Source organism: Manis pentadactyla, chromosome 6, assembly GCF_030020395.1.
Source record: "Manis pentadactyla isolate mManPen7 chromosome 6, mManPen7.hap1, whole genome shotgun sequence".
In the NCBI taxonomy this organism is placed as follows: Eukaryota; Metazoa; Chordata; class Mammalia; order Pholidota; family Manidae; genus Manis; species Manis pentadactyla.
The window spans coordinates 121870217-121892134 of record NC_080024.1 but is presented as its reverse complement, the minus strand read 5'-3'; the positions used below and the strand labels follow the sequence as shown (position 1 = coordinate 121892134).

At 43.4% G+C, this 21918-nt stretch overlaps 1 protein-coding gene across 7 annotated transcripts in view; it reads right to left on the bottom strand.

Annotated features, from left to right (window-relative positions):
* Nucleotides 1–21918, bottom strand: part of LAMA3 (laminin subunit alpha 3) — a 242243-nt gene that overhangs the window by 123371 nt on the left and 96954 nt on the right. For 6 of the 7 annotated variants that reach the window (XM_057504103.1, XM_057504102.1, XM_057504098.1 and 3 more), the window contains 8 exons: nt 12425–12562; nt 10470–10516; nt 9442–9541; nt 8704–8756; nt 8387–8492; nt 5069–5168; nt 1968–2124; nt 132–264 (listed from right to left, as the gene is read on the bottom strand). In XM_057504103.1, coding sequence (XP_057360086.1) covers nt 132–264; nt 1968–2124; nt 5069–5168; nt 8387–8492; nt 8704–8756; nt 9442–9541; nt 10470–10516; nt 12425–12562 — 834 coding nt within the window. The remainder of the gene's footprint in view (nt 1–131; nt 265–1967; nt 2125–5068; nt 5169–8386; nt 8493–8703; nt 8757–9441; nt 9542–10469; nt 10517–12424; nt 12563–21918) is intronic. The other variant, XM_057504101.1, reaches the window with a different exon arrangement.

The window sequence follows — 21918 nt, the reverse complement described above, 5'->3', positions numbered from 1 at the left end:
ACGGGGCACGTGGAGCACTTCCAAACCAGACTACGGGTCAGGTGTAACTTTTCTAAAGAAGCGATCTCATGGAGAAAATGTTTCACTAAGTAATCATTTCTTAATCCAAAGGGGCTTAAAAATTGACCTACCTGTCTTAGCCCAGGATGGATAAATAATTACCCGGCCAGATACTGCTTCAGTCCCAGGGTGAATATATCTCAGAATAACATGAAACAAGTTGAGGCTTGACTTGCCCACATTCAACATGATTTTCACTTCATTCTGAAAAATACCAAACAGCCATGAAGTACAGAAGAGACAACTGACTAAAATAAATGTCAGCCTGATAACCTTTCTTCCACTCAAGTTTCACTACTGGGCTTGTAGCATACACACACAAGTGCAAACACATTCACACACGCGCACGCACACACATTCATGCACCCTTAGCAAGTACCAAGTAATAAACTCAGCAGAAGATATAAATAGGCAGGCGTAAGAAAAAATTAAAATCACTTACAATGAAAACCCACTCCCTCAGCAACTGCATCCTCTTCTGACCCTTCTGTCATCAGGCAGACAGGGCGGAATGTTAGATGGACTAGTTTAAGGACAGCCATGGTGACAGAGGCAACCACTGGCCGGCAGAAATAAAAAGGCGGAAGAGAAGGAAAGGAAAGCATATTATTTAACAATACCTCCCCGGCAAAGAGCCCACTCCAGCATGCACTTCACAGACATAAAATTCTGCATGTCACAGAAACCAATGTTGGCTAAAGAAAGGTTAAAAGACCCCAGATGCATTCAACGAAATCTGGATGTAACTAAAATATGCCTGCTAAGTCATATGAAATTGATCTCAATTTCTGTCCAAGAAGAATGTGGTATTTTTAATTGGACAGAATCCATCTTTAAGTGTTTGTTCCAAGTTGGAAAATAAAAATGTAAAATTTTATTAAGAAGACAGTGAAGTTAGTGGTGATCTGAAGGTCTTCTGACTAACACTACAGAAAATCCATCGTTAGAAATTCATTCCTTTGTGGTAAGCAGCTATTCTTTCAAATGGTAATCACCTAGGAGAAGGTATGTATCTTGATTGAGTGCTTGGTTATTCATATTCTATTATGACTTAATGGAATCCACTGCTTTTTTCTAAAGAATGAAGTAAGATCAGGGAACTAAAGAAACTAAATTGCTGTATTTGGGGGAAAGGGGAAAACAGTGAGGTGTCATAAGATCCCAGGTCCTTTGTGAGAAAGCTGCTTGGGTGGGGACTCTGGCCAGGCAAAAAGCAACAGTATACTCAACAGTGGTTCCAAGAGAACTTTGAACCACCCCAGTTTCTCCAAGGGTTGACTGAGACTATGACTACAGAAATTTTTAAGTTCTAAAGGTAAATAGAAAACATGTAAAATTTTTAATTATTCCAATACAAAGCCAAGAGAGATAGATACAGTGGAGAAGAATGAAGGAAAGGAAAAAATACAGGAAGGGAAAATAAATAGCGCTAATCAAAACTCCTCATTTATTTTAGTTTCTATTCACATGGTAATTCAGAATTTAAAAAACATAGAAAAGCACTGGTCAAAAATTAGCAACACAAGCTTTATTGGAATTATTTAAGTCAACTCATTTTTATTCTCCATAAATGGCTTTAAAGAATAGTGTCTCTCATGCTAAAATAGGGCCTAATCTCATTTGGGAAACTTGATGTCAAAAGTCTGCATTGCAAAGATAAATACCATTTTTCTTTAATCTCTTCATTTTCTGATTTGGTGACCAAATTAAAGTAACAATGAGCTGTGAAATCGACATCTATGCTGATCAGTTATAATCCAGCCCTGCCCCAAACCTCTGTGTCTGGAGAGAGAGAATCCTGGAATCAGTTCTGGGGACAGTTCACCTTTCTGGGGACTCAACTGGGAGTGCTGTGGGTTAGTGTCTGGGCTGCTCTGCACCGAGGCTGTTTCCTGCAGGCTACACACCTGTACCGAGGACATCTGAGCGTAGCCTCTCCAGCTGAACTCAGGAAACTCCAGAGGATCAAATCCAAAGCGAACCTCTCTTCCATCAGGTGTAGTGCCATCTTCAATCTCATACTTCATATGATGCAAATCCGGGAAATAGTAGTTGTTTTCAGGTCTTTTATAAATAAGTAAACGTGGACATAGCAAGTTAGGTTTGCCGATCAACTGAATATCCTTTAATTGCAACTGCTACTGCTAAAAGAATTCCCATCGAATTGACAGAGTACATTAAATAAGGACAAATGACAGGGCCCATGCACACTTTTTCTCTAAACCATTGCTTTCAACTCATGTAAGTATTCCCATAAATCACACCCAACGCTTATCATTCCAGCAGTAAAATGAGAAAATCACTAGCACGACACAGTGGTAGCATCCTTTAATGTGTTCTAAATGTTTGCCAACAACTTAGAGAAGTCAGATTAGATTATTTATTGTAAACTCATCTGTTCGTTCATTCATTTTGTATTCAAGTTCACTTATTACACAAATATTAATGTCTATGTACCAGGCACTGTTGCTAAGCACCACAGATACAATAGTGAACGTGATATAAATTATTTCCTATGCTAAGTTTACAAGTCAGATATACATAAATATATATAGTCAATAGAATGACTTTTCTACACCTTATTTTCTCTTAAACTATGTGCCTATAAATAGATTCCTTTAAGAGTCCAATAGCAATCCCAAAGAATAATCAAAATAATCCACTGCTTGTGACATTTTTATTTAAAAACTACTTCAAATTCTTCAAAATAGCACATTTTGACAATCCAGTCACAAACTAATAGCAATTGGTAGATTTAAAGCCATAAAGATCATTTAGACAAAGGAAATAAAAGGTCATGTTCCTATGCTGCCAGTAGAATTAGGAATGCTTATAATTTTTCTGAAGTAATTTACAAGATCCTTGAAAATGTTCATAGCCCTTTGCACCACTGTGGAAGATGGGAACCAAGTAGACTGTACAGTGAAAATTCTGGAGGGGTGGGCTGTGAGTAAAACTGCAGTATTTCTAGAATCTCTTGCCCATCCTTAGACCATCTCCATATCAATAGGTGTTTAAAAGGGGTGGAGAGAAGCTGTTCTCTCCTCCCCTCTGCTGTGTCATTGGTCTGGCACCTGTCAGTTGCCAAGGCTCCACCTGTGGGGTTGCTCCTGGAAGGGGCGGGTGGAGGGGCCAGCATGCGCCAGGACCGGAGAGAAATGCCAGAGCGAGAGTAGATGCCAGAGAGAGACGAATGGAGCCAGGTTTCCTGTGAACAAATAAATGGGTTTCTCCCACTTTACCTTTTCCTTACACTTTTTTTGGCTTCACTGGTTTCACTGGTTTATTCACCTGGGTCTGGGAGCATGCTTTCCCCTCAGACCTACAACCCAGTGATTCTACTCCCAGGAATATAGTCTAAAGAATGATTTTATATATAGCATCAAAGAATTAACATAGAAGAATGTTTGTAATAGTGAAAATTTGAAAACAACATAAATGTACAATCATAATATAAATTATGAAATATTATATAACCATGGACATTTTTGAAGACGGAGATGATAGAAAATGTTCATGATCATGTTAAGATATTGATACAAGTTATACAAAAAAATATAATACCAACTTGTATAGAAAAAGCCAGAAAAGACCTACAAAATACATTAAACAGATTTCTCTCTGGGTGGTGGAATGAAGATTTTTCTTTGTCTTTTTACTTTCAGGTATCTATTAAACATTTTAAGTGAACACATGTCACGTTTATTATCACAAACATTATTTAGAAAACAAAATGAATTTGAATGCTTTCTAAACTTGCAAGAAAACTAAAAATGTTCAGCTAATAGCATAAACAAACACTTGGGAGGAATTTAGTACAAAAGGACACATGACTTACCAACCTGGAGAAAGGGTACTATGGCATCTATGTTGCTGGTTTGAGATCCTTTTATTTCAGTTATCATTTACCACTAACTCAAAGGGTATATTCTAAATTTCATATATACTTATTGGCTGTGATGTACAAGGTCACTATTTTTGCCTCAGAGCAGGTAGTTTAATTTGTATTCAATTGCATTACTTCAACCTGAAAATTAGCCAGTCGCCCACATAACTGGAAGGAGAAAACACTCAGGCTGGTTAAGTAGAGGAGCCACTCACTTTGTCAACAGGAAGGTGTGGAGAGGTAAAACATTCCCTCCACACACAGTCTGCAGGAAAACAAATCTGCAGTTCCTCCTTTACGCACCCTTTATTATGCAACCCAGTAGGGGCTGCCATTTAGAAACACTGAAGAAAGTACAGCTGGGGTGCTCTGACCTCTACAACTCAAACGTTGGCAATACCCAGGGCAAGGAGGGAGGGGGCGCCACACTGAACACCAACAGTTCACTCCAGCCACATTCACGATTTCTTCCCTATCTGGTGGCAATGCAGAGTGAAGGTCCTTGAGATTTAGACATTTCATTTCACAGGGTTTCCAGTGAATGATTAAAAGTTGGAATATTAAAAATTAGTTTTTTCTTCCCTTTACTGAGGGAAAATCACGGACAGATCATGGTTTCAGATACACACATGAAGGCTAAGTATAAAGGACAAAAGAACAGTGAGCTGTGGCCCGTGCTGCTGCCCCACCTCCTCCAGTGTAACACACTAGCCTCCCCATGCCTGCAAGCATGGGTCCCAAGGGAGAAGCAGGACCTGACTCTCCTTGGCCCAGCAGCCCACCCATCTGCGGGCTCCTGCACGCTGTGACCTCACACGCAAGTCTGGCCATGGGAACCTCCGACAGCCAGCCCCAGTACTGCCCACCTGGCTTTCTGCACCTGAGGGAACTTTCCACTGAGGTCACCCTCTGACCACAAAGTGGAAGTTTTTAGGGCGCCCTTACCTCCTGCTTTAATTGGGCTCACCGAAGAAGGTCAGGTTGTAACTGGCAGCACAGCTGCATCTGCCCTCCCCTTGGCACCACTCGTCTCTTCACCAGAACTGTCAGTGCAGACAGGACTCCCTGAGAGGGTCTTCCACAACATTGATACCAGAAGGGCCCCCAACCCATGGGACTCACCGCTGGCACTCCTTCCCCACGACATGCTCCCGGCACTGGCACACTCCCAAGGGCCCACTGCACATGGGGGTGATTGCTCCACCAATGTCACACCGACACCCTGGAAGTCAGGAAACAACATCACCAGATCGCCACACTGGATGTATCCCCGCCCCCTGAGACGTGGAAATCAGCAGGCTCAGGGTGGTAACACCATGCCTTCCTTCCTCTGCCACATCTTACACCTGGCAGGGGTTTGAAATACGTAGGAACCTCCCAAACTGAGATGGCACATTTCTCCCTAAAAGCCTGCTTGTAAAGTGGAGGTGGACCCGCGGGCCAGCTCCAGGGTTGCTGTCCAAAGGAAGGGACTAGAGGCCCAAGAGCTACACATGAGTCAGCAACACAGCAGTATTGTCAAGAGTGTGCTCAGGAGGCCTGTGCAAGAGGTGCAAGGGTGGCCTCATGCAGCATGCCCCCACAACTGTGTTATTTAACACAACTGTATTATTTACCTCTGACAATGTGGTGTGAGCCAAAATATATCTTTAAAAGTACTAAGTCTTGAAGAGAACCAAGATGGCAGCGTGAGTAGAGCAGTGGAAATCTCCTCCCAAAACCATATATATTTTTGAAAATACAACAAATACTACTAATCCTAAAAGAGAGACCAGAAGACACAGGATAACAGCCAGACCACATCCACACCTGAGAGAACCCAGCACCTCGTGAAGGGGGTAAGATACAAGCCCCAGCCCAGCGGGACCCGAGCGCCCCTCACCCCAGCTCCTGGCAGGAGGAGAGGAGTCAGAGCAGGGAGGGAGAGGGAGCCCAGGACTGCTAAACACCCAGCCCCAGCCATCCGCACCAGAGCGCAGACACAGTGCATGCGTGGGGTGGTGAAAACTAGGGAAACAGGACAGTAAGACCTGTGAGCGGGTCCCCACAGCCGGTGCACCCGGGAGGACAAAGAAAAGCGAGTGCTTTTTGAAAGTCTTAAAGGGACAGGGACTCCACAGCTGGACAGAACCGTCCCAGGACACTTAGCCCAGAAGCTGCAAATCCCAGGGAACTCTGGGTGCCCGAACCCCCACAGCGCAGTGTGGAGGCCCCTCACTGAGATAAACAGCCTCCCGCCTGTCCGCCCTCCAACACGGCTCCGCCATATTGGAGGAGCAGCCTGAGGCAGGCCACGCCCACAGCAACTGCAGCGCTAAACTCCATAGCGGCCGGGCAGGATCAGAAGCCCCGTCTGCACGCAGCTGCCCAGCACAAGCCACTAGAGGCCGCTGTTCTCCCAGGAGAGGAAGGCCACAAACTGGCAAGAAGGGACTTTCTCTTACCCAACACACATGCCCGCTCCCCACAAATATATCTATCGCCATGAAAAGGCAGAAGAAATTGATACAGACCAAGATCACAGAGGCAAACCCTGAGAAGGAGATAGAACCTAACCAGTCTTCCTGAAAAAGAATGAAAAATAAAGCTCATAACCATGGTGATGGAGCTGCAGAGAAATATGCAAAAGCTAAGGGATGATGTCCGGAAGGAGATTACAGAAATGAAACAATCTCTGGAAGGATTTATAAACAGAATGGATAACATGCAAGAGGGCACTGATGGAATAGAAACCAGAGAACAGGAATGCATAGAAGCTGATGCAGAGAGAGATAAAAGGATCTCCAGGAATGAAACAATATTAAGAGAACTGTGTGACCAATCCAAAAGGAACAATATCTGCATTATAGGGGCACCAGAAGAAGAAGAGAGAGAGAAAGGGATAGAAAGTTTCTTTGAAGAAATAATTGCTGAAAACTTCCCCAAACTGGGGGAGGAAATAATCGATCAGACCATGGAAGTGTACAGAACTCCCAACAGAAAGAACCCAAGGAGGACAACACCAAGACACATAATAATTAAAATGGCAAAGATCAAGGACAAGGACAGTTTTAAAGGCAGCTAGGGAGAGGAAAAGGTCACCTACAAGGAAAACCCATCAGCCTATCATCAGACTTCTCAACAGAAACCTTACAGGCCAGAAGAGAATGGCATGATACATTTAATGCAATGAAACAGAAGGGCCTTGAACCAAGAATACTGTATCCAGCATGACTATCATTTAAATATGAAGGAGGGATTAAACAATTCCCAGACAAGCAAAAGTTGAGGGAATTTGCCTCCCACAAACCACCTCTACAGGGTATTTTAGAGGGACTGCTCTAGATGGGAGCACTCCTAAGACTAAATAGATGTCACCAGAGAAAATAAAATCACAGCAAAGAAAGCAGACCAACCAAATACTAACTAAAGGCAAAAAATAAAATCAACTACCCACAAAAGCAGTTAAGGGAAGCACAAAAGAGCACAGAATAAAACAACCAACATATAAAGAATGGAGGAGGAGGAATAAGAAGGGAGAAAAATAAAGAATGACCAGACAGTGTTTAAAATAGCTCAATAAGCGAGTTAAGTTAGACAGTAAGATACTAAAGAAGCTAACCTTGAACCTTTGGTAACCACGAATCTAAAGCCTGCAATGGCAATAAGTACATATCTTTCAATAATCACCCTAAATGTAAATGGACTGAATGCACCAATCAAAAGACACAGAATAATAGAATGGATAAAAAAGCAAGACCCATCTATATGCTGCTTACAAGAGACTCACCTCAAACCCAAAGACTATAGGAACAAAGAAAGACTGAAGGAACAAAACAGCAGCAGAATCACAGAACCTAAGAATGGACTAACAGTTACCAAAGGGGAAGGGACTGGGGAGAAAGGGAGGGAAGGGAGGGATAAGGGTGGGGAAAAAGAAAGGTGGGCATTACAATTAGCATGTATAATGTGGGGGGGGGGAGCTGTGCACCACGGAGAAGACAAGTAGTGATTCTACAGCATCTTACTACGCTGATGGACAGTGACTGTAATGGGGTTTGTGGGGGGGATTTGGTGAAGGAGGGACCCTAGTAAACATAATATTCTTCATGTAATTGTAGATTAATGACAACAAAATTAATTAATTAATTTAAAAAAATATATATATAATTTTTTTTTAAGTACTAAGTCTTGATGATATTAACAGATGACTCCCCCTCTATCCCCATTTTGTTGTTTATAATTAAACCAACAGTGGTGGAGGAGAAGCAGCAGCAGCCCCATTTGCAATTTATTACTAGATTCTACTGAGTATTTGGCCAAATTCCCAGGACACTGTTTTTCCGGTCTCATCCCATCAGAAGGTCGGAGGGAAGAAAATGAACTCAGACGAAAGGTTAGCCTGATAGTCTGTGTCCATCAGCACTGGGGCTTGACTCAGGAACCACAGGAAGTATTTACCTTGACACCCAAAGTAATTGCTCTTTTCCAAAGCAAAATATCCATCTTCACACGTGTCACAGGAATCGCCACTGACATGGGACTTGCAGTGACAGTCACCATCTTGCTGCAGAACAATGAACCAGATGACAAAATTTGGTAAGATTACAGAATTCTCTTACCTTCAAGATGTAAACCTGGCTTGCTGTGTAACATGGAGCAGTGCAGTGAGGATCTGAAAGTGCCCCCAACTACAGAGGTGTTAACGTCCACAGACACTTGACCATTAATTGCGGTAACATTCTATTGGTATTGTAGGAAAAAGCAACCCCCATTACCTGCCCACACTCTCCAATTCCACTCACAGTTCCCGCCACAAGGCACTGGCATTCTGTGAAGAGAAGAAAACAGCCTTGGACCACGGTTACACAAAGGCCAGTCCAGGGCTCTGGCAACATGACATGCCAACAATACCGCCTGTGCAGTTAGCTGGCTCCCGCAGAGTTCCAGGGCGCACCGCTGAGGCCTAAAATGGGACTGCTTTCTGGGGTGAGAAATCAGTACCATCCATCTACAGGGAGTGATGGCTGGTTTGCGGCCACTCTAGACAAAAGCTGCAACATCCTGAGATTCTTAGATGATTCAGAGGTCAAGGTCATTACTGATGCTTCCATGAGAATATAATCCATTTATGGGTATTCACTCCGCTTTGCCACTGTTAGCCTCCTGTTTTTCAGTAGCTATCCTGGCTTCAATACAAGCACCAGATGAAAGTAAAGTTAAACCAGAAAGAGGGGATTATAAAAACAAGGCGGTATAAACCATTTATCAAGTCGCTGCCTTCACAAACAGCAAAATACATATGGAAACAGAACATAAATCCCCTGCTGAGATTTTGAAAATGATAGCAGTTCTGCCAAAAGTTGGGGTGGGGGAAGACATCAAAACATTTAGATAGAATTTCAGACAAACTGAACTGATTAAATAAGTAGCTCTTTTGTGGGCTTAGTCACTGAGGTAGACAAAATTGAGAGGAAGTTACAATATAGTAAATTATTAAGAGTAAAAACCCTTACCTGAACATCCATTAGGGTTTTCTTTGGCCAGATTCCAATACAGTGGTTTGCAGATGCTACAAGTAGGGCTTTCCACATGAAATTTGCATTGGCAATATCCCTGAGAAAGACAATCAAGCTAACATTTGACATCTTGGAATTGAGGCCTGTTTTCAAATGTGTTCTGAACAAAGCTCATCACAGAAACATATTTTGGCCATGAAAAGTAAATTGAGTGTCTTCACGGGGTTTAAGAGTACTGGATTGATTTCAACAGATGGCTAATTGCTTTTGTTTTATTACTCATTTATTTGTTTTACAAAGAATCCATATTTGTGGTTAAAACAATATTGGAATATACAGGAAAAATTTTTTTGATCATTCTTTTTTATAACATTGTCATTATTTGTTGATTCTGTTACAGGATGGTCTAGAAATTTAAATCTAAAAATACCTGAATATTTAACTTGTTGAGATTCAGTAGAGAATTATGTTTCTCTGAAAGTACTTTTATAATAATCAAGAGTCACTGCCTTGCATAAATAACACAAAGAACCTCTCTCTTCAGCATTGCCAGGCTCTGAGGCTAAGAGGTCAGATCATTCCTAAAGTGCTTGGAAAACTAAACAGAATACCACAGTATTATGTTTGGAGTAATAGCAATTAAATTGTAATTATTTTGTACACAGTAGGCTTTATTGAATGTGCACTTGGCCTTGGATTTTCTTAACTTCAATTAGTTATGTCAGCCTTCTCTGCAGGGCTCAGTGGTGGCAACACTCTCAGAGTGACCTCAGTATGAGCTTAACTGTAGGATTCCAGAATTAAAAGTGTAAATAAACCTTATTCTTTTGTTTTTGAAAAAAATCACAATATTGCATGCATACTTTGAAAAAGAACAATAACCTCTTAAGCAATTTGGGTTCAAGTCTTATTGTAATGTGCTTTTTACTTTCAGGAAGCTCTCAAATGTGTTAGTCTTTAACACATTTAACAAGCATCAGAATAGATCAGTTAGAATTGCAACTATTTAAAAATTTTCTACTTACCAAACTAGAGTCGAGGGTACCGGCTGGGTCACAGGCACTGCGGGAGCCTGTATATACATGATTTAGAAATGTTTTACATTCCTGGGGTTGTAATGTTCGTTTGTCACTTGGTTTGTTTTGATGTTCCAAGTTTTAAAAGTTATACTTGTTTTTAAAATTACAGCATCTACATTTATTTTCTTTCAAAGACGGGTAGCAAATTTGTTGCATGTAATTCAGATAAAGACGTCCCCAAATTACACCTCTTGCCACTGAACAACTGCACCCCATGCTGACTACTGCAAGTTCACAGCTAACCGGTGATGGAGCCTGGGGAAAGAGGTCTGAGCATCTTTAGGATTATCCAGAAGAGGGCAATATTGTACCAAGAGACTTAACTGTACCTTAAAAAGTTAACAATTTGTTAAGTGCAGTTTTAGTTAGTCAAGATTTAATTCTTTAATAATCACAACCCCCTTATTCCCCGTCTGTACAAAATTATTTCTAAAATTAATTAGTTTGCTTTTCTGCCTTAGCCAATGTAGCATTACAAGCTCAGTATCAACTCTCATCAATAAATTGTTATCTTGCAATATCTCAGTATTGCTATGACACATTAGACATGAGGAGAGTTTGGGTAAGCCTGCTCTGAGCCTGGCCTTCCAATAATTTAAATAAACCCATAACATGATCTTGTTTCTTACAAGCTGTTCCATAGACTTTTTGCCTGCACTTGTGTCCCCTCATCTCCGCTTCAGCCTCTCCCTGGATGACTTGATGCCTCTCTCTATCTCTGTCTCTTTTGATGTTCTCTTAAATTCTGTAACAGTCAACATCCTTCCAGCTTTTTATTGTTTTTCAACCCGGCCGGACACAGCCTTTGGCTCCTCCCTGGGCTGACCACTCTTGCATGAAGCTCTGGAGAAACTGTATCCGGCAGCCCAGCCCCTCTGCCCACAGTCTCAGCCCTTCCAGGCCTGACCCAGCAGAGGCGGTGCACCACCCGGGGACAGCCTAGCACTCTCGGACTACAGCCCTTGTCAAAGGCAAGCTGTCCCCTCTGACTGCTGGCCACAGTTTCTACCTGCAAGGAATCCTGGTCTCGAGGACTCTGCTGAGTAAGGTTCTGGGGAATCAAGCTGAGCCGTGGCCCTCTGTACAGGTGACTCTGAATGCGAGGCGCCATCAGGAGCAGGGGGGTTCTGAGGAAACCACATGCTCCTGGTGGAGAGCCTGGGGTGGCCTTCCTCAAACACCTCTTCTCACCAGGGAAAGGGGCCCCTGAAGTGCCAGTCAGCGGCGGCTGCGCCGGCATTCACGGGGACACAGGGCGTCTTTGCTCTGAGCCCTCTGCAGCCAGGCCGCAGGCTCTGCCTCCCCTAGCCACGGAGGGACGAGGACTGAGGATGGCCTGCGGCAGGACGCTTCCTCCCCAGCTCACTCTTTCCTCACTGAACAGACTCTCGGTCACCCCATCCCACCCCTCACACCCGTGCAGTGTGTGATGACACAACCCCCAGGCAGAGACCCAGCAGACGGCCTGCCCTGCCGCCAGCAAGGGGGACCCGCTGGAACACCCCCGACGTGGAGCAGCCCACACCAGTGCCCAGGACCAGGACCAGAGAGAGCCAGGATGCCTCGGGGAGGGGAACGGGAACACCTGGCTCATTAAACGGGTCACCACTGCCACATTGCGATACACAGAGAATTTACATGCAAATCAAAATACACAGATTTATAACACATGGGGATTAAGATAATTTTAGGAATAAATGATTTCTGGATTCCTCTGAGGTTGCATATCTGATATATGTTTCCACATATGGCCTTGAACTGGGGGTGAACCAGGCAGATGCAGGTCAAGCATGTAGAGGGGGACAGTGCCGGGTCTGCAGAAGTCTGCAGGCTTCTCTGAGGGGTTGGCTGCACACGCTTCAGGAGGAACCCACCCTCCAATGTTCTGACACCTTCCCTACCTTGGCAGTGGGGGAAATCATCTGCTCCTGAGAGACACCTGTCACAGCGCTGTCCTGTAATCCCTGGCTGGCATTCACACTGTCCAGTCACTGGGCTGCAGGGTGTCTGGTAGGAGCCAAGGGCTGAACACTGGCAGGCTGAATGAAAAGACCCCAGTCAGGCCCAGAGCAGTGGGGATGAGACGAGACGGGAGCATGGGAGTGGGGCCAGAAAGCTCAGATACGACAAGTGGCTTGTTCAGAGAGGTACCATTAGGTACTGACTGACCCAGTTTACCACCAGTCTACCCTCCTACTTTATATTCATCCATCCAGCAGGCTTTGACTGAAGGCCTGCTGTGTTCACTGAAACCATGACTCGGGTTGGGGTGGAGGTAAATATGAAAAACAAATATTCCCTGACCTCAAAGAGCTAAAAACAGCAAATCATTGACATGGTCTGATGCAAACTATGCCCACCGGTCCCATGGTCACCAAAAAGCTATGAGAGAGATGAAGAAACATGCTTATCACTTCCCCAGCTCCAGGCAGACAGCAGTGCAAGGACTTGGATCTCCCATGGCAGGGTCAGCCTTCTTTCATGGCCCCCTGCCCTGTCTGCAGAGATCATTTCCCTAACGGGAGGGTAGGTTACTGAGGAAATGCTCTTGGGCTCTTGTGATGGTTCGTAATTGTATGTCATCTTGGCTAGGCCATAGGGCATCATCCACACCAGTCTAAATGCTGCTATGAAGGTGTTTTTTTAAGATACGATTAACATTTAAAATTACCTGACCTTGAGTAAAGCAGATTGCCCTCCACAGTGTGCATGGGCCTCCTTCAGTCAGTTCAAGGCCTTAAGAGAAAAGGCTGAGGTCCCCAAAGAGGAAGGAATTCTCCCTCCAGACTGCTTTTGGACTCAGGCTGCAACCTCACCTCTTCTTTGGTCTCCAGCCTACTGGCCTGCCCTGCAGATTTTAGGCTTGTCAACCCCAGCAATTATGCAATTATGTAATTATGTAAACCAATTCCTTAAAATAAATCTCTTTCTATATGTACACACACACATACATCTTATCAGTTCTGTTTTTCTGGAGAACTCTGATGAACACAGCCTCTCTCTGCTACTTCAGGGAAGTGAGTGCAGAGAGAAAACCATGCATGCAGGCCGTCATGGCGTCTGCAGCAGCCAGAGCAGAGAGGTGGCCCCTCCAAACAGCACAATGCGAGTGACGCTGATATGGGCCTTGAAGGCCTCAGGGGTTGTCCAGGGAGTCTCAAGTGACACAGTTACCCAGCCTTCAACACATGTACATTTTACAATCGTGAATTACTCCATCTGGCATCACACTCCTCATGTCAGTCCAGCTATCCGTGAAGCTGCCAGATCCCAAACTCACAACTCAACACTGGCGGCCTTTCCTCACTCTTGAAAAATGCTTTAGTTCTGCTCTTTGTGTTGGTCAAAGTCGTCTGGAGTCTCTTCTCTTCTACTGCTCATTGTTTGTGCTTTGAGGCATGTTTACTCCCAAAGATGGTCAAAAGTAATGCTAACAAAAGCCCAAGGGGACAGAGCGCTCATCTGTTGTGCTCCCTAGTGTCTCCCAGCATCAAGCAGTGTTCTGACCCCTTGTACAAGCCAAATGGCTGCTTGTTAAATGAAAAAATTAGCAACGATGGAAATCTTTCCAGGGGTCTAGCCCTGTGCAGGTTCTTGACGTGCATTCTCTTACTGACCCTCGCAGCACTGCTGTGAGACAGGTATTGTTAGGAGTGACTCCATCCTCTTTTCCCTCCGTAAATCAGCTCACCAAGTGGGGCAACACACTCTGGACAATGTCAGTTACAAGGCAAACAGAGCTCCTTGTTGTTTTAGAGACTCTCTTCTTGCTCATGATTTTGGAGGTTTTCCTTCTGCTGGAAAAGCACGCTGGCACCTTCCTCAGTCAGAGCCACAAAGCCAACCTTTAGTTCCACAGCCCTTCCCACCATGCACCTCTCTGGTTAACTGGGCTTAGGGTGGACTCAACCTGCAGCAAATGCTAAGGCTTCTTCCAGTCACCTCCCTCAGAGTTCTCACAGACAGAAACTGAAGTACAAAGTGAAAGGCCAGGTCAAGGCAAACTGGTGCAGGACTTGGCTCCCTACTTCTCCCCACGCTCAGCCCTAGGGGTTTTGTTTCCCCCCTTGGAAAGGCTGGGAGGGCTCTCTTGGGAGCACCCCAGGCTGGACACCTCCCCCTGCAGGACCACTCGCCATCAGCCTATGCTGTTTGGCCTCTTCTCTTGGCTGGTTGGTCTGATTGATGAGAACATGCTGACAGGTAGAAGGTCAATCTTGTGCTGGCAACCTATTTATGGTTTTTAAGGAAAGATCTGTCACCATGACCCAAAGACTATAGCAAAGTTTAATGGGCACGGTTCTGGGCCCTGGGTCGGGTCACTGTGTTGGAAGTCTGGGGGCAGCCGCACTTCACATGCACTGAGGTCCTGGTCATGGGAGGACCACTTGTTTCCACATTCCTACCCGCCCCCAGCCTCTGCTCTAAGCGCTGACTAGTTGCTGTCTAGCAAATTGCACCAGAAAAGGAGGTGGAAGGGGTGGGAGAGGAGAAGAGAAAAATGAAGAAGGAGAGGAAGGCAGAGTTGAGGGCTTAAGGAGGAAGAAAATAAAGGGGGATGCGGTGGGAGGAGGAAAAGAGAAGAGTAAGCCCCCCCAAGTGACCAGGTTACACGAGAGAGCTGCACGGCAGCCTATGGCTGGAGACACAGAGCTGAGCCAAACATCAACATAAATATAAATGTTAAATACATAGGCCAATTCTCCAATGTGGTCTCCTATCTATGATTTGAATTGTACCTATAAAAAAGAAAACTACAGGGCACATGAGTAAGTTGAAATTAAAATGACAAGAACAGTGTTGTGCTTAGAAGTCTGGAGCAAACATAAATGCTGGACAGCAGCTGAAAAGAACTTATAAGGGTTTTAAAATTCCTTTTGAAGATGATATTTTAAATCTTGAAAGCAATACAGAGCAAAGCCCTATGAATATTTTTTGGCTAGGATATACTGGACCATCTGATGTAACATTTGGGGTCATGTCAATTTGATTCTAAGAACTAATGGGCCAAGCAATCAACTTCGTCTAAAAAAAATCACAAATTAAAATACTGGGTCAGATCTTGATGCTAGACCAAGTTCAGGTTTCAGTAAGTCTGAGCTTCAGCCACTAGCCTAAAAGACATGCTCCAAGGGAAAAACTTCAAAAAGATCACAAAGGTTGTTAGGGAAAGGAGAGAGCAGGAGAAAAGAGACCATCACAGACGGAGTGATGGAGCGTTTCCAAACCTTCCAGAACCTAATGATGCAAAATGGAACAACAAACTTCAAGGGGCACCTCTACACCACACCAGGAATAGAGTGGACCAGGTGTTTCCTGCAAAACTTGCGGTGAGCTTCTCCACAGCTGGATGGGCTTTGCTAAGGTCACTAAGACGGGACCTGAGGTGAACTGCTTCCCCCAACATGCTTGAGTTCTGTAGCCTGAACAGCACTTTCTCTCTCCTTCATCCACCCTTTTGGTGGAGCTGAGGGACCAAGGAAAACACATGGGGGGAGTGTTATTAGAGTACACAGTGTAGCTGCTCCCTGTCTGCCTTACTCGGTGAGCCTTCCCGTTCACTTGAGTCTCAACTTGGAACCACAGACAGAATCCAGCAGAGGTGGGCCACATGTGTCGGCCCAGGAAGCCAGAAGAGTGGCTGCTGGTCTTCTTCCAGCCCCTCTGGGCAGCGGCTCTCAGTCCATCTTCTCGCTCTCAAGCTTCCTGGTTCCACCTTCCAGCCAGCGAGTTTAGCTGGCTTTGGTACACCTTAGGAAGCAGAGGTCCAAACCAACTCTACCAAAAATATAAATAAGAAGATAATTCTTATTTTTTAAAATCTTGACCCCAACTGTTTAACCCAGGGGATATTGCATTATCTTCTTGCATGGTAGTTCATTAAAGAGCTTTTCACATCAGGTATCATCTTCTTAGGAGGAAAAATGTCATAGTTAAACCTCAGAGGTTTCGTTAATCTCTTGTAGGATTGATCACTTTGTTGAACCAAGTTTTCTCAGAGAGCTGAGGATTTCTCTGACACATAGTTTCACCCCCTGTTTTGGTTATACCACCCTGTTTTTGCTGTGGGGGAACTGCTGTTTCCCCTACTCCATCCATACTGCCCAGACTAGTGACCCACTTCTAGTTCCACGGATGTGGGAAGACTCAGGCTTGGCCAGTCAGAGCACTGAATGCCACCACCAAGTGGGTTCGCTCAGGAATGGGTGTGTGATCCAATCAGAACCAGACTTGCCCTGGAAGAATGCATGCTCTTACCATAGACTTGAATCTGAAAGAACAAATGTCTTAGTCTGCTTGGGCTGTCATGACAAAATACCCTAAACTGGGCGTCTTGAGCAACAGGCATTTATTTTCTCTCAGTTCTAGAGGTTGGGAAGTCCAAGATCAAGGTGCCAGCTGATGCAGGTCCTCGTAAGAACTCTCTCCCTGGCTTGCACACAGCTACGCTCCTGCTGTGTCCTCACATGGAGGGGAGAGAGAAGAAGGGAAGGCTCTCCCGTGTCTCTTCTTACAAGGACACTAATCCTATCAGGTTACTATCAGATTCCTGCTCTGTTCTTTGACTTCATTTAACCTTATTTGCTTCCTTACCCCAAATACAGTCACATTGGGGGTTATGGCTTCAACATGTGAATTTGAGGCAGGCACAGTTCAGACCATAGCAATGTAAGTCTAAGAACTGCTGGCTACCATCTCACCACAACCCCAAGCCAAAGAACAAAGCCAACATACACGACAGCAGAGTTGAAAGATGGAGAGAAGCAGACCCTGCCAACATCTTTTAAGCCCCTGGATCAATCTTTTCCTGAAACCAAATATGTCTGGATTGTTCAATTACAGCCAATGAATTCTCCTTGTCTTAGGCCAGTTGAGGTAAAGTTGTCTGTCACATGAAACTATGGAGTCATGACTAACTCTTTAATCATCAAAATATTCTCATTTTAGAAGTACCCTTACTAAACAGTACTCTTACTAAAGTGTATTATGTACCTCCCTCCCTTCTGAAACAGGTATTCAGACATAACTTAATCACTCTTATGATCCAGAGCCATCATAATAGAGCTCATTAACTTATTCTGATAGTGATACCCTCAGTAACTCCTGAGTTGGGTAAGATTTTTTGGCCTTCATTGAATGATCCCAGACTACTATGCTTCTCAGGTTTCATGTCTGTTTTTCTGCCTCTCCCCTTATTGTCAGTGTGTTCCTGTAACAAATTTCCCTCCTTCTAATTGTATGTTTCTAATTCAGCATGGCTTTGGCTTAGAAAACAAGTCATCAAACTCAGCACAATCATTTTTTTTTAATGAGGAACAGGCAAGAGAGGGACTAAGGGAATCTTTTAATAGTGAAATGCATGGATTTTATTGCCTTTTTTACTTTACAGAGGCAATAGGGGTTGAAGGATCCTACTGCTTACTTCTCACTTTTGATCCAGATACATGAACCAGACAAACAATCTAGAAGGAGTAACACTCTTCTTTGGTTCAAAGAATTATAACATACATACAAAACAGTAATTTTTAAAGTAGAAAAATAGCCACAGTTTGGGGTTTATTATAGAAATCTATGTTTAAATAGGCAGAACATTAAAAATGATCACAGTTCCTAGAAACAAATCAGAATCACGGAGCCCCTTGAAGGAAGCCACAGTAAATTAAGCCACACGGATGTGCAACTAAGTATTATACATCTCGTGTACTGAATAGGCACAACTGCTATAAACTAAATCTGAGGGCCCCTTTCAACTCAATTCAGTATGAGTGATAGTGCCCCTGCACCTAGATGAAAACTCTAATAAATTCTAGGGTTTTTCAACACACTCTGAAGTAAGAGAGCAATCATTAAATTGAAATTCAGCTTAGGTCAAATCTCAGGACATTGATATTTAGACCCTCCTTCTTTCTTGTTAGAATTAAGGCAGAAGAGTAAAGACAAGATTATGGATTAAAGATAAAAATAGGGTATGCATCTCAAATGTGTTCCTTATGCTCTTTGGTCCTTGTTCCTATCCTGCATATAATGTGTATAGACAGAGTGGTTTCTTGCCCCTCGAAGAGGTTTGGGGAAGAATTATCCACTGTGTACTAGCACAGGAATATCTTCAGGTGAAAATGGACTTATCAGATTATTGCTACAATTTACTGAGCAACAGTTTCCAGGTGAAAGAGAGATACTAAATTCACCCAAATGCTCCATGACTTCAGGCTATAACTTCTTAAGAGTTTAAAGCCACAAGATGGAGGAGCAGAAGGAAAAAAAAGTGACAAACTGCTCAGAGTCACAGACAATTTCAGCCTGAAGAACCTCCTTTATTATTTCTTGTAAGATGGGTATGCTAGCATTGAATTCTCTCAAGTTTGCTAACCTGGGAATGTCTTTATTTTGCTTTAATTTTGAAAAATAATTTTGATTTAAATGGATATAAGATTCTTGGTTGACAATTTTTGACTTTCAATTCTTTGAAATATATGGTCCCACAGCCTTTGAGGTCCCATTGTTTCAGAAGAGAGGTCAATTGACATTCTAACTGGGTTCTCCAGCATGTGATGAGTCATTTTCTTTTGCGGCTTTCAAGATTTTTCTCTTAGTCTTTCAACATTTAAACTACGATGCCTGTGGGTGTGGATCTCTTTGTATTTATCCTACTTGGAGTTCATTGAAATTCTTTGGTGTGGAAGTATTTTTCATCAAATTTGGGAAGTCTTCTGCCATTATTTCTTTGACTATCTTTTCTGGTCCTACCTTTCTCTCCTCTCCTTCTGGTCCTGCCATTACACATATGTTGATGCATGTAGTAGTATCCTATGTTTCTCTGAGGCTCTGCTTATTTATCTTCATTCTTTTTCTCTGTTTTTCAGACTGAATAATATCTATTTATCTATCAAGTTTGCTGATTATTCTGCCAGCTCAAATCTCCTGTTGAATCCCTCTAATGAACTTTTCTTTTCAGTTATACTTTTCAACTTCAGCATTTCCATTTGGTTCTTTTTAATGATTTCTATACCTTCATTTATATTCTCCATTTGATAAGATATTATCATCTTACCTTCCCTTAATTCATTAAGTATGGTTTCCTTTAGGTATTTGCACTTATTTATAATAGCTGTTTTGATCTGCTAAGTCCATTACCTGAGCCCATTCAAAAGCAGTTTATATTGCCTGCTTTTTTTCCTGTATACGGGGCACAATTCCTTGTTTCTTGGCATACCTCATGATTTTTTCTTGAAATCTGGATTTTTAGGTAGTTTATTACAGCAACTCTGGCTATTGACCCACTACCACCACCAGGATTTTTGTTTCTGTATGCTTGGCTGGTTGGTTAGTGACTTGGCTGAACTAATTCTGCAGTTGATTTCCTCCTCAACGTTCAGCCTCTCTTGTTCTCGTTCAGATATTTCCTTGTTTTTACCTTCTGACCTGGATATTTTGGAGTCACCCCTGGGTCAGTACAAGAAATTTTTTGGTTGAATATTGTGTTTAAACATTCTTGGCCAGTAAGATTTTTACCCTTTCCCATTGCATGTTTGTGTGGCTTGGAGACTGTTAATACCTTCAAGTTTGGGGAGTTTACATTTTTTCCCTACATTCATTCAGGGAGTACTAGTTTGGAGTTTTCCACTCTGATCACTGCTGAGAAGGCGCAGCCTTGGCCATTATACAGTTCTAGATAGCCAGGGATGACTATGATATTCTGTTAAAGCCTGACTCCCTAGGAGCTGCCTTGTGTCTGAGCAGCTTGTTCAGTCAGTGTTTGATTAGAGGTTGTGCTTAAATAGTGTCCATCCTGTGCTGTTGGGTTTATGTGCAGCTTAGAGATGTTTCTGAGTCTCCCCATGTTTTGCTCTGATTCTTCTTGAGTGGGTGCAGTCTAGCATATGCATATAACTTTCCAATTGCAGACTTATCTATGACATCAGGAAAGCTCATTTTGGCTGCACTTTCTCTGATTCTGTGAAATTTCTGACTGCTTTGCTGTTTTGTTTGTATCAGAGCTACCAGCCTCCTTTTGATTGCTACATACCAAGATCAACATTGTTTTCTACAACACCCTTAGATACGGAGTTCTTTACTCTGTTAAAACAATCCCTCAGACAGCTTCAGAACTCTGTCATTATGACCTACCTTTTCTCCTGGCTGTACAGAAGCACTGTGCTATGGAGCTTAAGATGAGGACTCACATTTTATGAACTGACACGCCAACTCTACAAGTAGGCCCTGGTAGTGGGAGTGGGAGCTCCTGGTCTTCTCAGCTTGCCTCTCCTAGCTTGGAACCTCCCTCCCTGAGCCAGCTGGGGTGGGGGGACTGAGGTCCCAGTATTCTCTGCCTTCAGCGCCTGGTATAAAGTCTCCACCATCCGAGTGGGTATGAGGTAGGAAAAGAAAGACCTTGTCCTCTCCGCTGGGCCTGCCTGGCATGGAGCTTCTGCAACCCAGGGCTGGGAGCAGCGAGAAATGCCAGAAGCCTGCCTCTCCTGGGGTGAAACTGTAGTCCCAGACTGGGAGTTTGGAAGAGAGTAAACCCCCATCATCTTAGCTGTACCAGGGTAGAGCTTCTTTAACACAGAGTAGAGGTGGTGGTAGGCGGGGAGTAGACCTCACACGTCACAGACTCATTCTTACTGAGATTTAGATTTTCTTAACTAAATTTTTCTTCATTTGCTATATGCTCTTAGGCCAATTTCCAGATCCTTTAAATGATTTTTTATAATTTTTCACTAAAGTTTTGTTTTGCTGGAGAGTCTACTGAGCTCCTTACTCTGTGTTCTGAAAGTCCAACCTCCCTTCTGCTTTATCCTGAAGACACTCTTGCGTTTTCTACCTGCCTTAAAATGAATTTGTTCAATAGTGAAGAATGTGGAAAAGAGAATTTTTAAAATGTCATCTTACTCTTTACCTTTGTATCCATAAACACAAAGGCACAATCTAACAGCCTTGCCAACTGAATGACTAGGTTGGAATATCTGTAATTCTACCACAATGAGTCTGCAACGGTGGCTGGCATAAGGAAGAAAAAAGAAAACCTTTGAGATACTGTCAGCCACAGAGTATTTTGCTTTTGCTAAAAGGATGGCAACTGAAACAGAACTAACATGAATGTTGGTAAATTATTTAGAAAATTAACAAGAGATGCTCTTGTCCACTCCTTGCCCCAAAGAGCTTACATTTAAGACATAACTGGGGAGTGTCAAAAAAGGGGGGCTAGAAAAGGCATATTTGTGATTGACCCAGTTTAAATATCTGGTTGGGGGGAATGAGATAAACTACCTGCCCTGATCCTTCTCCTTTTGTTGAATAGATCTCGTCTTCACTACTCATAATCTTGCCCACTCCCAACCTAAGTTCCTCTCAGCTTGGCCCTGGTGGGCATCTGAAATGTAAGGCCTCCATC